At 40.9% G+C, this 15,757-nt stretch overlaps 1 protein-coding gene and 1 long non-coding RNA gene across 9 annotated transcripts in view; one reads left to right on the top strand and one right to left on the bottom strand.

Annotated features, from left to right (window-relative positions):
* EPAS1 (endothelial PAS domain protein 1) overlaps positions 1-15,757 on the top strand; it is a 79,138-nt gene that overhangs the window by 36,151 nt on the left and 27,230 nt on the right. For 2 of the 8 annotated variants that reach the window (XM_071739437.1, XM_071739433.1), the window contains exons 1-2: positions 1,537-1,866; positions 7,049-7,239. In XM_071739437.1, the coding sequence (XP_071595538.1) occupies positions 1,808-1,866; positions 7,049-7,239 (250 nt within the window). In that variant the 5' untranslated portion in view covers positions 1,537-1,807. Of the gene's footprint in view, positions 1-1,441; positions 1,867-2,382; positions 2,533-3,837; positions 3,859-7,048; positions 7,240-15,757 lie in introns of those variants that run through there. The other 6 variants (XM_071739441.1, XM_071739439.1, XM_071739434.1 and 3 more) reach the window with 5 other exon arrangements.
* The window catches only part of LOC139794199 (uncharacterized), a 73,032-nt gene continuing 64,581 nt past the window's right edge, over positions 7,307-15,757 (bottom strand). Inside the window, exon 3 of the long non-coding RNA XR_011725012.1 lies at positions 7,307-7,321. This is a non-coding gene — a long non-coding RNA (uncharacterized lncRNA). The remainder of the gene's footprint in view (positions 7,322-15,757) is intronic.

The raw sequence follows: 15,757 nt of genomic DNA, 5'->3' as shown, positions 1-15,757 counted from the left end.
ATACCAGCTGTGTCCTTTATCATTGTGCCAAGCATGCTTTGAAAAGACCTAGTGAGAACAGAAGTGAGCTACTCACCCTTAACATGAACTCTTCCCTCACCTGTCCCTAAAACAGTCATATTTCTCATTTTCCTGAACCTAATCTAGCCTTTGGTTATAAACTTGGAGGAAAGAATTGCCTCACACATTGATATGGCAGTAGATGCCAAGCCAAGCTTTACTGAACTAGCTGTGTTTTGTGATTCGTTATTCAAGTGGGTATGTACAGAAGCACAAAAAAAAAAAAAAATCCAAACATTCAAACCAAGGAGTTGGTTGTGAGTTACTGCAAGTTAGGGCAGCTTTAAAGGAAGGGTGGAAGGTATTTCATTTCCTTATTTTTTAATAGCCTTTTCTTTTAGTAGCTTTTCTTGTTACCTTCGAACTCTCATTTCCTCTATTAATGAATTCCCCACTCTGGCATACTTTGTATTTGTTTTGTCTGTGCACAGGGTACCATATCCCAATGTGCAGCAATGCTGCTTGAGCACTTGCCTGCCGTGAGCACTCCACATATATCCTATCAATCTTGCTGGTGCTGAACCTGGGCATCTGGTGTCTTCTCAGATTTCAGAAATAATTATTTTCACTGAAAGGAGGTATAAGGAGGGGTCTGTGTGGCACAGTGTATGGCTTTCGTTCACAGCTTTCATAGTTTGGCCTGAGTTCCTGGTGAGCGAGTAAATTGGTGTTCGTAGCACTTTTTATTTACTGATGGTCATTTTTATTACTTTAACGGAGAAGGCTTTCAAAAGCACAGAATACCATCCAGAATAAACTACTTGTCAGGTAGAATGCTTACAAATACTTTTTAAAGGAATTTTAAGACTAAGTAAGCATGACTGCTGGTTGCTTGGTGTCTGTGCAAGCACACCTCTGGGGTCATCAAGCAGTGTGGTTCTGAGGCATCTATGGAGTGCCTCACAGTCAGCAAAAATCCTTTTCAAATATTACCCTGCTTTAAATCAGCCACAGATTTACCAAGCAGAAGGTAAAGCAAAATATAAACACACAGCAAAAAATGGATTGGCTAGACTAGATGGAAATAAATATTTGTTATTATCTAAGGTTGTGCTGCCTCTTAAAATATCTTTGAGGGTTTTTTACTGGTTTGAATTGGAAAAATCTTTTTTTATGCTAAGCATCTGATCAGGTTTGGATTTTTTTGCATTTTATTTGTAATGTAAAATATTCTTGCATCCCTAGAATGTATTTTTCTTGTTTGGTAAGTTACCATTTGAAGCTTTAACTATAAACCTTTTCAAAAGAGTATTTACCACAGAAATTTCATGTGACAGCTTAATTAACTATGGATTCTTGACCTTTAAAGTGCTGGAGCTAGAAACATTTAATAACCAGCCATTGGATATAAAGTAATATGCTTGTTGTTTTACTAGCTTGGCAGTTGGAAGCAAAGTCCAAGGGTCACCAAATCATGAAGTAAACTGAAGCGACTCAATCTGAACTATGTATTTAAAAGCATTGTACGAATGTGTCACGCAGTATGTGTGTACGAGTGAAGGCTACCAGATCACAAGTTATTCTTCTGCAAGGTGCAGATTACAATTTCTCTAAAAACTGTGATCTGGAGCCTGCAAGGTGGGACTGTAATCCACTGCAGTTACTGTGCTGCATAGACTTAAACAAGCAAGCATGTATGTACACAACTGAAGTATTGACCCACATGGACTTGTTAAAAGCAGCAAAACCCTGAACAGAAGATTGCTATCTTGGCAACTCTCCTCCATCATCTTAAAGAAGGCCACCGATGTCCTTGGCAGAAGGGAGGATTGCTGAAGATGACCACCTGGCAACGTTGTTGGCTGAGTGGGTACCAAGGGCTTTGAGGGGGTAACTGCATGTGGGAAGGACCAAGGGGACATATGGGTGGAAGTGGTGGGTAGGGATTACTGGTGGACATGAAGTACTGGTAGTCCTGAGGCTGCAGGGAGCAAGTATGGTCACAGCTAGTGAAAACAGTACCAAAATGTTAGGCCAGTCCTGCTCCACTGAGCCAAGGAGGGTTGTGTGAATTGATAACCCTACTTCAGAAGTCAGTGATGTTGCTCACCTGTGCAGGGGGTGGTTTGTTTTCCCCAGTGTTTTGGGGGCTGATCCCCACCGTGTCTGGGTTGTGGGTACCTTCTGTGGGTGCCACAGCCTGAGCTAGCTGCCCCAGCCTTTGTCCCAGCTGCCGAAGTCCAGAGCTGTCACACCAGTGAGCAACAGGAAGACAATCCCTAAACTGACATGATAGTTTTGCAAGGTTATTTAACCCAGATCAGTTACGTGGGGGTTTAGGTTTTGCCAATAAGCTGTTGTGCCTGGGTTTCCAGTCCTGCAGTAAGAGAGTCGTTGGGAAACCAGATTATGATCTTTACCCTGAGCAAGCAACCTCCCTCTGCACACATTCCTGCCTGGTTCGGTGAAGCTGTGTCACAAGGGGCTATTGGAAATGGGCAAGGGGACAGGAATGTTGCTCCTGGGATTCGTGTAGTTCATTCCTACACCCCTTTGGTTGCTTGGTTTGCATGTTCTATCCATGTGTGCTAGTGTACCCCTGGGACCGGTGTGTTGTTTGGGTTTTTTCAGAGAAACATGGAGAGAGCTTTTGCTTCTGAAAATTTAGGAGGGCAAATATGTGCCAGTTTGCTGTCTTTGCTCACATGCTTCGGCCTGTAAATTCTATTTTCACAGTGAAAACTAAACACAACTGGGAGGGAGTGGGAGATCTTGTAAACAGCCATCCTAGGGGTACAGTGCCATGCTTGTGTTCTGTGGTGGGGAGCTGCCTGCGCTGCCTTAAGTCTTCCATTCCCTATGACTTGCATGCAGGTAAGCACTGGGGCCCTGGAGCATTGTCTGGCGACCCTGAGAGAGAAGGGTCCTTGCTGGGAAGTGGAGCCTTCCTTGTCCTTCACCTCAAGCCTCCCAGCCACCCCTGGCATAGCCAAGTCCTGAGTCGAGTCCCCCGGGGCCCATTCCTCAGCTCAGTTACCCTGTTCCTAGTAGAAATTTGAGCATCTCCACTCCTTTCTTGTAGTCTTACAGCGAATGGTCAGGCTGCACTTGCAATTGTGTGTTGTCAAGTGGGGGGCCTTACCCCACTGGATCCAGGGACTCCTGAAGGAACAAGAGTTGGGGATCCTGCTGGAAGCTTCTCCTGCAGTACCCCTGGGCCTTGCACCAGTGTTTGGTGGACTTGTCTGTGTCCCCTCTGCATTCTGAAAAATCTAACATAGGTTTGGGTGAGTGAGGTTTCTGCTTCTGCTTGCGTCACTTTCTCCAAGCCATGACACACATGTGTGCTCTTTTGTTTTGCCACTTAAGTGAGTTGTTTATGTGCCGGGAGGGAATGATTCATAAATGACCTAAAGTCTGGGCCTTTTGCTGTATTGCCCGAACAATGTGGGAAGAATGTTCCGTTTCAGCCCTTCTCCTTGGCTGTCAAACAGACAGGTGGTGGAATGGTTATATTTTCAGTGTCTAACTGTGGACAGTCCAGCCTTGCCTGGGGTAAAATGCTAATCCTGGCCATAAAAAGGGGGTTAATGCAGAGAGAGTCAATGGCTTGCTGCCTACAAATGCAAACTGTGAAAATACAGCGCTTTTTTTGTGTCATGCGGCTGCAGGTTTCAGAGGCCATTTGCAACCAGGACAAGTAAGCACAAAATGACAGTCTTCAGTCCAGGCTTGCCATCTGTGGCAGCCTGAGGGTATTTGTGTTGGGCCTGGGGGCGTGTGTTTCTTCTGAGTCTGGGTTGTTCTGGACCTGGGGGGGTGTGTTTCTTCTGGGCCTGGGTGCAAGGACAGCATGAGGTAAGGGTGTGCTGGGCGAGGGAAGGTGAGGGGAGGAAAAGGTGCAGTAAGCCACAGGGGGAAATGCTTAACAAGCAAATTGTTTGTTTATTTAAAATGATAATGGGTGAGCAAGAAAGGCATTTGAAAGCAACCAGGCAGGCTGATTCCTCCCCTTGTTTTCTGATGTGAGAAAGCTCTGGTGCAGTGTGTAATGAACAGTCATGCAGAGAAACCGAGCACGACACTCAAGCATCTGCAGCACAGAGAAAAAAAAAAAAAGAAATCATTACTGGCTCACAGCACTGGTTATTAGAAACCTTAAGCAACCCATGGTTAATGAAACCAGCTTGTATCATTAGCCACACTTCAAAATTATATTTACAGAGGTTAGCAAAACTAAATATTTTTCTTTGTGGCCTGAGTGGCGTCATGAGAGACCCTGTCTTATACAACCCATTTTTACTGCATGAGTTGCGACACAGCTTTGGCCTTGGTTCACAAAGTTGCGTATTTAAATGAGGATAAATTGGATCTTTTTTTTACCCAAGTTGGTTCTAATGTGAAAATTGAAGTGTCTACATTTAGAGCACAGCTCGAATATTTATGGTTCAAGTTAAATTTTCTAAGCTGCAATTGGAAATTCTTGCCACTGTTGCTGAGTAGTTTTTGTTCTGTTTGGTTTTGGTTTGTTTCTACTCTCTGGCATCTTCATAGGCATGATGTAGAGACCTTTTTCTTTAGAGAGCAAGCTGTACCTCTGAAAAAAACACCTGTATCGGTAGTTCACATGGCTCTCCTGTTCCCAGTACTTACCCTGAGAGGACATGGGGCATTTTCTGTTGAACCTGCTTGAACAGCGGTACAAAGGGACTTTTTTTTTAGGTGGATGTAGTATGACTTTTACATGGCAAGGATTAAACTAAGAAGATAGTGTCACCTTGTGAATATTTGATCCTTTAGAGTGAAAAATGGGGACTTACATGTTCATTCCAGCGATGCCCCTGAAGTCATTATCAAAGTTGGATCCCACTGTCATGTACTGAAGTGTGTGCAGGTCTCATCTCGTGCATTCCTCCTATAAAAGATTCCAAGTGAAAAAATATTCACCTCAGGCAAAATAAATTGTGAAAGAGGTTTGCCGAGGGCTACAGGTGATCATGAATCTTTAGGCATTTATGAGGCCCCTTGTCCTCTTAGCTCACCTACTGGTGAGCATTTGTCTGATCCCTAAGTGTATACCCAGCTTCAGGTGTTTAATAGCACGAAGAAGCTCTACTGAGGTGTTATGAGCACATTTCTGCTTTGGATGATGATGCTGAATGCTCAGTCTTGCCTGGGCACCAGAAAACACTTTACTGTAACTTTACTGATAGCATTTAACGTGCACTCTGGCTATTTTTCTATTTTTCTGGCTTTCTCTACAAAGCCACCTGTAATTTCCACATTAGAAGCTTTTGCAGGCAGTGTAGCTCCTCTAGAAATGGTTGTCTTCTTTAGAATATGTTACTGTATAATACAGAAATCACAGAGTGTTAGGGGTTGGAAGGGACCTCAAGGGACCATAGAGTCCACCCCCCCTGTCAGAGCAGGACCACCTACTGTAGGTCACACAGGAACCTGTCCAGGTGGGCTTTGAATGTCTCCAGAGAAGGAGACTCCACAACCTCACTGGGCAGCCTGTTCCAATGTTTTGTCACCCTCACAGTAAAAAACCTTTTTCTTATGTTTACAGTCTACACAGTAGTACACAGTATTATATTAATACTCTTTTTGTATTTTATACAGTTTTGTATGAGACCAGCCATGACTGGAACAGTTTCTATGATTAAGTGGTGCGATTCATATTTGTTTTCATCATCATCTTCACACAAGAGAATATTTTTATTTAAATATCCTGTTTTGACAGGTTTATTCTGTTTTAAATTTTTTGGTTGATTGATCCATTTTTAGTTAAAGGCTCATTTGTTCATACTGTTGTAAAAAGCAGGTTGAGATGCTTCACTTTTAGACAGCCTTGCAAATGGAGAGCTGCCACTGGTTACGTCTAGAAATTAATGTGTAGGCACAACAGCAAAATTAGTGGGGCTCATCTTCTCCACACCCTGTTCTGTGCTCATCCAGTCCATGCTCTTTGCACTGCTTCAGTACTACAGGATTCTGACAAAAAGAAATATGTTTTGTGTTGGCATGACTAAGGTGCAAAATCTGAATTTATGAAAGTGATGTAAGCTTGTAGTGTCAGCAGAGCTACATGGGGTTGAAAAGGCTGATGGTTCTGAATGGATTCGGGTTCTTGATGTTCTGAAATAAGAATTGTACTTTATAAAAGAACTTTAGAGTCAGTGAAATTCCCTTTTCAACTGTCTTGTCCTAGATCCATTATAAATATAGCCCTTGTGTATGTCTCATGTTAAATTTAGCTTTATGTCCATCAGTGGCTTAATTTTGCATACTCACTCCATATAATGTCTCCCTCTTTATTATTTCCTGCTTTTCTGTTCTCTGTGGAATTTGAAGGGGGCTGGTTCTAGTGGTCATGTTAATTTACTCAAGAAGGATCTGTTTTCATAGACAATGAAGTAATGGTGATTTAATTAGAATAGGTTCTCTGAAGGCGGGATTTCTTGCATGCAACAGTATTTTCATTCCCATTTTATATCCTTCGTGGTCAAGCAAAGGTGGTTTTCCAGAGGAGTGTCTGGTTAAGAACCGAGACAGTTGTGTATACAAACACAGCTTGATACCCTATTATTACTTTTATTTTAATATGGGGAACAGCCATTGCAAGTCATTATATCTACAACACAGCCACGTGCACTGTAATTGTTCCAAATTTAAAATGGATTGTCACCTCATCCCAGAGTATTTTTTTAAGTAAATTTAGATTGAACTAGATTGAAGTTTTTATTTTGAACATTTCCTGAATCCCAGGAATAATAGTTTTCTGTTTCATTTTGGATTTCTCATCTAAGGCAGGTATTGATCCTGTTACTCTCGATGGGGACTCAGCAGGTCCATAGGCTGACTTGTGTGGAATCAGAGACCTAATTCCCATTTTTAAAGAGCAATATCTATTAATGTCTGGTCAACTGATTTAAACCAGTTTACAGAATGGATTCATTGCCCAGACTGATTCTTCTAAATGCCTCTCTCAGGTCATGAATTGCATTTCAAGAAATGCTTTTCCTTTCTCTCCTTTACCTACCAGGAGCAGTTCAGAACGAAGGAAGGAGAAATCAAGAGATGCAGCAAGATGCAGGAGAAGCAAAGAAACCGAAGTTTTCTATGAACTGGCACATGAGCTGCCCCTGCCCCACAACATCAGTTCCCACCTTGACAAGGCATCCATAATGCGCCTGGCAATCAGTTTCCTACGTACTCACAAGCTTCTGTCTTCAGGTAAGATCTGGCTATAAAGCTGTCAGTGTTTGCTGGTGGCAGCTTGGGAGGACTGTGTGTGGTCTTCTCTGAGTACTGGGTCCTAAAGTGAGAACAGGACACAACTGCTTGTGAGAATACAGCTGGATTTAAAGATAGGTTTTTTTTTTTCATTGGGATTATGTATATTTTAGTTGGGATAGAAAAATCTGAGTGATATTAACCATATAAGGTCTTCATCACCAAACTATCAACTTGTGCAGTTTTGCCTCTCTAAAAACGCAACTCTCAAAACACTTGAATGTGACTTAGTAATCTCAGTTACAAGATTTTAAATTTTTAAGAGTTTAATCATAATTCAAACACAAGTCTTAAGCTTCCATGCTGAAAACAAGTACATTTTTGATTTGGTATGGCAAGCATGTTTGTACCAGTGCATTCAAAAGGCAGCTGGGAAGTTCTGAATGTCCAGAACTTTGTTTGAAAGGGTTAATTGTGCTGAACACCAGTAATGAATAGTTAGTAGATTGTTCATGACAAGATAGACTGAGATCGCTAGCTCAAAGTACTGCTAAATAGTCAACATAAATTGATTCCATGTAATCAGAATCTTGCTTGTGTTGGACTAGTAGGAAATGTTAACCAGCATCATTTTCATAGCTTGTACAAACAGGTAAAATCAACAATGTTCTTATTTTGCACCTATATTTGAATAATCACTGATAATCTGTGGTTTGAGTAGCCTGGGAGGTCAATGAAAACAGATGATGTTTCTGGGGGAACTTTCACACAATGACCTGTAAGTGTCTAGAATACCTTAAGAAAATAATGCCTGCATTGTTTGTGAAAGGTAAACCCAAAATTTCATCTTTTCCTTCATTGATGGCAAACCTCCCAATAGGGCTGTGATTACACTTCTTCTTTTTAGAAAAGTTGAGTCATACCTTAACAACTACTATAATAAATGTTAGTAGGAAATATAAAATTTTGTGGAAGAGTATGCAGTTCATTTGTTGTTGTTTAGTCTGAAAAATAGGAGAAATGCAATTCTGTTTCTGCGCTTTGTAACTTTGTAGTTTTTATGTGGGCTCTGCTAAGACTATTATATAAAATGTGGGTATTTTCATTTTAGCTTACAGAACGTGGTCTTAACATCTATTTCAGTGAAAAGAAAGTTTATTTGCTGAACAATGTTTGCAAACCATCTCCAATTTTGTCCTGTAATCAATACTTAGAAGAAGTTGTGTAAATAGGTAAATGTTCTTAAACGTTCGAGACACCAAGACAATATGTTAATAAATTTTTCACCAAAACACAGCTTCTTTACCTTTTCAAATATTTATGTGGCATGAGCTAGGGATTGGCACAGTGCAGGAAAGGCAAACTTCTGAAGGATTCTAACAGATAAAACATATAATGCATATACCTGTGAAACTTGATGTGAAATAGCTTCATGCTTTCATCAGGAAAAAAATATTTGCTTTGACCTGGAAACTGCTAGAATTAAAGTGAAATTTTCAAATACATGTATATTTCTTCATGAGGAAAAAAGTCTATAGTTCAGCATTTATTTAGGTTCTGTAGTGTGAGGCTTAGGCTCATATTATTCGATATTTATAAATTTATTTATATAATATTCATACATTTACAAGCATAATACATGTTTTTTATTTTTTGTAACAGTGTTTGAAAAGCAGTGTGATTTGTGTAGCTGTTTAACATTTTCTTGAAGTACCAACAAGACCCACCAGTTAGAAAGGAGTCTGGAAATGAAACATTACAGTAGTAGCAGGCTGAGATTTAATATTTTAAGGTTTTTCTATGTCAGCTGCTTGGCCTTAAATCTAACGTACTTTCCCAGTCAATACTGACTTGGATTAAATCCTCACATTACAATTTGTGGTCTTAGTCAAATGCAGATTTATTTATTGCTGCATCTGTAGACACTGGAGATGTAGATAAAGGTTTTAAATCTTTAGTGCTTCTATTCTGAGGAATTGTGCATAAGATATTTTAAAGGGACTGATCTTCTGAAAAAGCTGGGTATTACTTTCTGACAATGCAAATACACAGAAATGAAAGAATTCAAGCCAGCAAACCACTGTTTGCTTGTGAAGGGCTCATCTGCTACTTAAATTCATCAGAGTGTAACTAACATTCAAATTAGCCAACAGGAAGGCTGAGAATTTAAGCCCTGAATATTTGAAAGAAAATTTATCAGGCATTGGAAAAAGTAGAAACAGAGAAAAAGTTTTCATTTTCTCTATCAGAATAATGACTTAAGAGTATTATTTCTTCCTCATGCAATTAATTGCCTGGCAGTTTACACTTGCTGAGTCTCCTGAGATTCACAAGTGTGAAGTTGTGCTCTGACCAAAGCAAATCTCTATCAGGTTGAGAGCAGTTTCTTGCTCTCAGGAGACAAGGCTGTAAAATTTAATATGGGTATTTCTGGCAGGTGAACTTTGAAAAAATACTGCTTTTCAGGACTGATTAACATCATTGCTGTACAATAGCTGCCTAACACAGCTAATATTTGGTGGGTGCTGTTTTTCTGATGTGTTCCTGTTAAAAGCAGAGTTCAGGTCTTCAGTGATGAGCTTCTGAATAATGTCAACTTCATAGGGACACAAGGCTTTCACTGGAAGGTGGTCTGATTTAATTCAAAGTGAAAGGTTTTGATACAGCTTTTGGCTCTCAGATGAAGTTTACTGTTCATCACATTTTGAGGAGAATGTGAAGCAGACACTGGGTTTGTGTGATTTGTGTCCACACTTCATTCTTGCCTTTGCTCTAAAACCTTGCTGAGCCCCAAGCAAAGTTGCCCCCATTTCACATGCATGTTTATCAGACTGGAATTTTGCCATTAATTCTGTATTGCATTTGAGGAGCCTGATTTAACTGATGGGGGAGCTCAGCGGTTGCTGTGTCCTCTCTGACAGGTGAACAGGGAAATGGGGAGATGGAGGACCTCAGGGTTCATGAGAAGCAGCAAACGCCTGCCACAACCCACAGACCCCCTCTTAGCTGTATGTTTTTTCTTCACGGAAATAGTTTTGATTATTTGGGCAAGACATTTAGCTTAAACTGGAGTTAAGTGGAAATATTTGTTCTGTCATTAATTAGGACATTAAAATAACATTTATTTCATTTATATACGTATACACACACAAATGTCCCTAGAATAAGCTTGCAGTGCAGCTTGAAAAATGCTTCAAAAGATAGTAGACAAAAAAACCTGCTTGATTAACATTTTTTTTTATTCTGTTAAAACCTACTGGTACAACAGATTTTATATTATTGTTTGTGGACACAATACTCGAGCACAAATGCATCTCTTCATTTCATGACAATTTTGCCTGGAGCAGAGAGAGCGAGGTCCTTCCCAGGACTTCATCCTCAGCTTTCTGCAAGCTGATGCCCCAGATGGGATTTCAGAAGGCCATAGGCAACTTGCCAGCCTCAGCCCACTGGCATTGAGTGTCTCATGCCCCCTCCTATTATTCCCTGGCTTTTCACTTGTGTAACTTGGGCTGTCTTACTACCTCTGTCTGCATAATGATTATTTATCTGTAGGGAAGCCAAGACCTAGGGAAATCTATGCTCACATTCTTCCAGCAGGTGAATGGCAGAGCCCATGAATCTGAGCTCTCATTGAGAGCTCTCCTGCTACGTGCCCCTGAAAATCCCAGCCTCTGGATTGCAGGGTGCACGTCTCCTGCAGGAGCTGCAGGGTCTGAGCTTGGCCCTTGTATCCTATCATAATAGGAAATAGCTGGTTGTATATCTCAGAGTTCAAAAGGGTAAAAAATACCAGGTTTTGCTTTATAAAAGTTGCTGCTTTACTTAGTAACACGTTTCCCTTTGATTTTCACAGTAGGCAATTCTGTGTGGGAATGTTGGAGAGGAAGCCTTTAACATTTAGAAATGCAGGCTGTTCGTCTGACGGCCTGATTGAGATTAGTATCACAGGAAGCAAACTGAAACAATAGCTTTATAATACTGTTTCCATGTTGTGCACAGAACAGTACATGGTATAATTGGAATGCTAAGTAGAAGGATCATTTAATTACCATCATCTTAAATATTTTTCAAGATGTCTTCTAATTCTGTTGGCACATTTTTTGCCATCATCACATTCAACTGATGGGGATAAATTTAGAAGTGATCTTTGTTCATTTCAAGTAAAGATTTTGATCTCAAAGTCTCTGCTGAAAGTAGACTGATGCTTATTGGCAGGGAAGCTTCTGGATCTTATGTCTTTTAGTATAGTCAGAAAAATTAATAGCAGTATTTGTCCCCTATTACTCTCTGGTATAGCTAGTAAATTAGCCTAATGCTTCTTTGGGGGGGGATTAATAGATGGCAAAAGAGAAATAACTGTCTTTTCCCTGAGAATGGATGTCTTGGTTAACAACTAAAATTTGTGACCAGCTATGGTTGCCTCAGATACTCTTTTTGTCTGGATATGAGGGAAAGAATCCACTTTCAGAAGCCTGCATATGCATTAGCACGTGGTGCCAATAACTAAGTGCTTATTTGGACCATGCTGATGCTAAAGGCATTGCAGGAACCAGAACTCTCTGGTACCAGTGAGTTTCTGTGTGCCCAGAATACAAACTTTTTAGTCAGGCTAATTATGCAAACACAATTTTATCAGCTTTTTAAAATCCCATCCCAATTGTGTGGTGTCTTTTCTGTGTGGAGGTTCAGCAAAGGAAACTGGATGGGAGTTGCTCCTGTGCAGGCAGACAGTAGCAGAAACGGGGAGGGAACAGGGAAGCAGACGGGAAGTTGTTTGGGAGAAGGGAGGCCATGAGGAAGCCAGTGTGAAGCTGTTTCAAGGGAGTGAGACAACAGAGCCGGAAAGCCAGCAGGGAGCAGAAGGGAAAAAATAGCTTTTCTCCAGGCTTTTAAGGGGAGAGGACATACTGTAGGGAAAAGTGATGCAGGCATTGTTTTTTAACTGTCTGGACAAGCTGCATTTAATCTCAGACCATTGTGGCATAAAATGGTGCTTTAAAAGCAACATATCTACTTGTTTGCTTCTATTAAATTGGAAAAATATTTCTGTGATATGAATGAGAGTGGAACTGGGTGCTGAGTGCTTCAACTGCTTTAAGTGACATCCCTCTTTTGGGAAGCTGCACCAGAAGGTGCCAGGGGGCTCGGGAAGCCTGGTCTGTAGTGCTGTGTCCTGATGTTCAGCACCAATGGCTGCAGGACTCAAAGCAGCTTCCTGGGAGCAGCACCTGAATGATTTGGCTAGGTCCAAACTCTGGAATCAAAACAACACTAACATAAGTGTTTTCTTTATCAAAGTTGCTTGTGCACTTAGAGATAAGAGCCCTTCAGGAAGCTTCAAGTTTAAGAGTAGCTTTTTCTTGATGTATCTAATTTGAAAGCTTTTATTGAACACATTGAAAATATCCCCTTGAACAGGATGTACTGTCCTGTCAAGACAGAAAAAAAAAGAAAAAGGAAGAAAAAAAAAAATCAGTTTCTTTCCTTTGATGCAAAACAAGAAACCAGGAAGAGACAAGTCTGCCTCAAAGTTGCTCTCTGATGCAGAATGGAGCTGCTGTTAGATCTTCCCTTACTTCTGCCTGTTGGTTTCAACTACAGCTTAATGTCTACTATGCTCAATATCCAAGACACGTACTGGTAGTTGTAGCATCCAGGATTAAGGACAAAGGTGTGAAAATTTGTTGGGGGTGGCAATGTGACCTCACTTTTTCTCACTCTACTTCTGAGCTTACCCAAAAGGCCCCTTTGAGACAGATCAAAGGTGCTGAGAGGAGTTTAGGCTGTCTGCTAGAAGGTTGTTTATACCTGAGCTGTTATTTCTTGTAGGGAGTGCTTGATTGTTGAGCCTTCAGACTCATTCCAAGAGGTTGGACTGAAGGAAATGAGCAAGCATCTACGGAAAAAGTGTTCTTAAACTTGGGAACAGTGCACATCCTGACAGTGGGAATTAATCAAAGCTTGTTTACAAGAGCTATTTTTAGCATAAAAGGTTATCATAAACACTACAATAACCGTTTGCCATTACAGTTCAAAGTTATTTGTTGATGAATAAATTCTACTTTAGTGGTTAGAAATTTTTTCTTAATAGAGCTGATTAAAAATATTTATCAAAATTTCATAAAGATGGAGACATGATGTGAAAAAATACTGCATCAAAATCTGATGCAAACCAAGAAACACTGCCTTGGAGCAATATGAATGGTGGATGACCCATCAAAATGGGGCATGGGACACCATTGCTCTGTTCCTGGCTCTGCAGTTGCCCCAGGGAGACCACCATACTTTTCTCTGTCTCTCACATGTTGAAAGATCTCTCATTCTCAGCTAGACAGGGATTCTCCCTTCTCTGTAGGCTTCCCAGTGCTATATGAGCACAGTCTTGGCTGGGATCCATAAGTGTAACCATAATATGGCCAGTAATATTACAGCATTTCATTCTGCTGAATGTGCTGTTAATTTATAGTTGAATACAATGTATTTGCAGTCCAGTCCCCCTGCTGTACTGTCATTGTGCCTGAACTGAGATATTCCCATCAATAGAGGCTGAAGAAGCTACAGGAAAAATAAGAAATGTATCCTTATTTCAAAATTCAAAAAGTAAAGAAAAAAACCCAAAACAGTGCTGCTGATAAAACCTCTGTCTAAAAGTCAGGGTAAACTGAGCCTATGATCAGCTTTCTTTAGGACTGAGAGAATTCTGACAAGTCTTCTTGTGGTGCTGCTACCTGGATAAAGTGACCTCAGACCTACTGGAAACCAAGTTCTGCCCCACCTCTTCATGTGAACCTCATACTTGAATTTGGACCCAGCTTTCTTAAATGTTTTCCATCTGAAGCTGAAATTTCTTAAGCTGAAGTGAAGGACAATAGGGATTTCTGGGGGCAGCTTGCAGCACTGATGGCTTTGTTTGGTTTTCTTCTGCAAAATATTATTTTTCAAAGGAAACTGGGTTTTTGCTAGTGGCAATAACTGAATTGCTTCTGAAGTAATGTGTGTACATCCTCTGTGTATTAGTAGTTAGTGATTTTCACAGGAGAACGGGAGCAAGCTATAATGCTGTAACTGGAGCCATATGAGGGACTTATTTATTATTTATATTACTACAATTATATGAAGTTACCTGATACAGGGCAGACTACGGCCACCACCGTGGTGCCTGGCATATTTCTTTGCTGAGAACTAAGGCTCCTTGGGTAATTTATGTGCTTCAAGGGGTTAGCACAGGTGACACCACCTGGGACTCTGTGTTTGCAACCACCACAAAGAGCCTGGACACAGCAGATGTGAAAGTGCCTTGGGTGCAACCCCTTCCCTGGGCATGCCCATGGGAGACTGGCAAGGAAGAGATGGGAGCAGCAGGAGCACAGTGGCCCCTGGATGTCACCTGTCTGATCATGCCCACTCACTCCATCTTTGAAACATGAGCACACCCTATTAAGCACTACAAGACACCAGTATCTCCCAGCTCCCCTTGCCTGCTGTGTCTGGGGCTGCAAAGGAGGAAGGAAGGGGTGCAGAGGGGTTTATTGAGTTACCTGGGAAGCTGGAGGGTGTCTGCAAAACACTCTGGTCACGCTTTGGGTCATGCAAGAGGGGTTGCACAGCAGCACAAACCCTCTTCTCTCCCTTCTCCCAGTCTACATCACAAATGCCTCCAGCTGGACAAAGATAACTTTAATTAAAAAAAATCATGAACTCTGATCCCACCAAATCCATTAACCTTGTGCTTTAATGCTGACTGTATCTTTAAGTGCTGTGCTCAGCTATGATGTTAAGGGTTTGAACCTGCAGACCTCATGTGAGTGATTCTGTGTCCTCTGTGTGTGTTTGTATAAGTAATATAATTTATATACATGGAAAAGCAAACTTAATCATCTGATAATACAAGTAAAGTGTTTGTCTTTCACCGTTGGAGGCATTTAAGAACACAAATGCTTTGAATAGCCTTCCTGCCTTTGAATGGTCATGTTTTGTTAATGCAAACTTAATGAGCTGGGAAAAAAAAATGTAAAGGAGGGTCTGAGGTTAGAGCTGAAAAGTCATTTTTTTCTCTGAACCCACACTTGGCTGATTGTCTTGGGCTATAGCCATGATCCCTGCTGAATAAACCATTTGTTTGCTTCCGGAAAAGTAAAAAAAGACCCTTGACATTCTTTACACAGCAGAAACAAGCTTGGGAGCAGATGGTCACTTACCTTTTTTTTTTTTTTTTTTTCCCCCCCCCCCTAAATGTCATTATGGTCAAAGTGCATGCTATTCAAATATATTATTGTGTATTTTTTGTATTTTAAATGCTAGCCCTGACGTAATTTCCTGCAGTCAATTGCTTTGTGCCGAGGAGGAACTGGCTGCTGTGTGTGTAGTTAGAATTGCAGTGCAGAGACACAAAATTATAAATCCCCAGCCTGTGCTGGCTATTCCCAGAGAGAGTCTTCTCTTCCCTGTTACCAAACGATCATGTAGGGAAGCAAAGGCTGATAAACCAAATTTTGGGGTTGACTCTGCTTTTTCT

Source organism: Heliangelus exortis, chromosome 3 (genome assembly GCF_036169615.1).
Source record: "Heliangelus exortis chromosome 3, bHelExo1.hap1, whole genome shotgun sequence".
In the NCBI taxonomy this organism is placed as follows: Eukaryota; Metazoa; Chordata; class Aves; order Apodiformes; family Trochilidae; genus Heliangelus; species Heliangelus exortis.
Note: the sequence above shows the minus strand (reverse complement) of the source record. Positions and strands in the feature narration are given on the sequence as shown.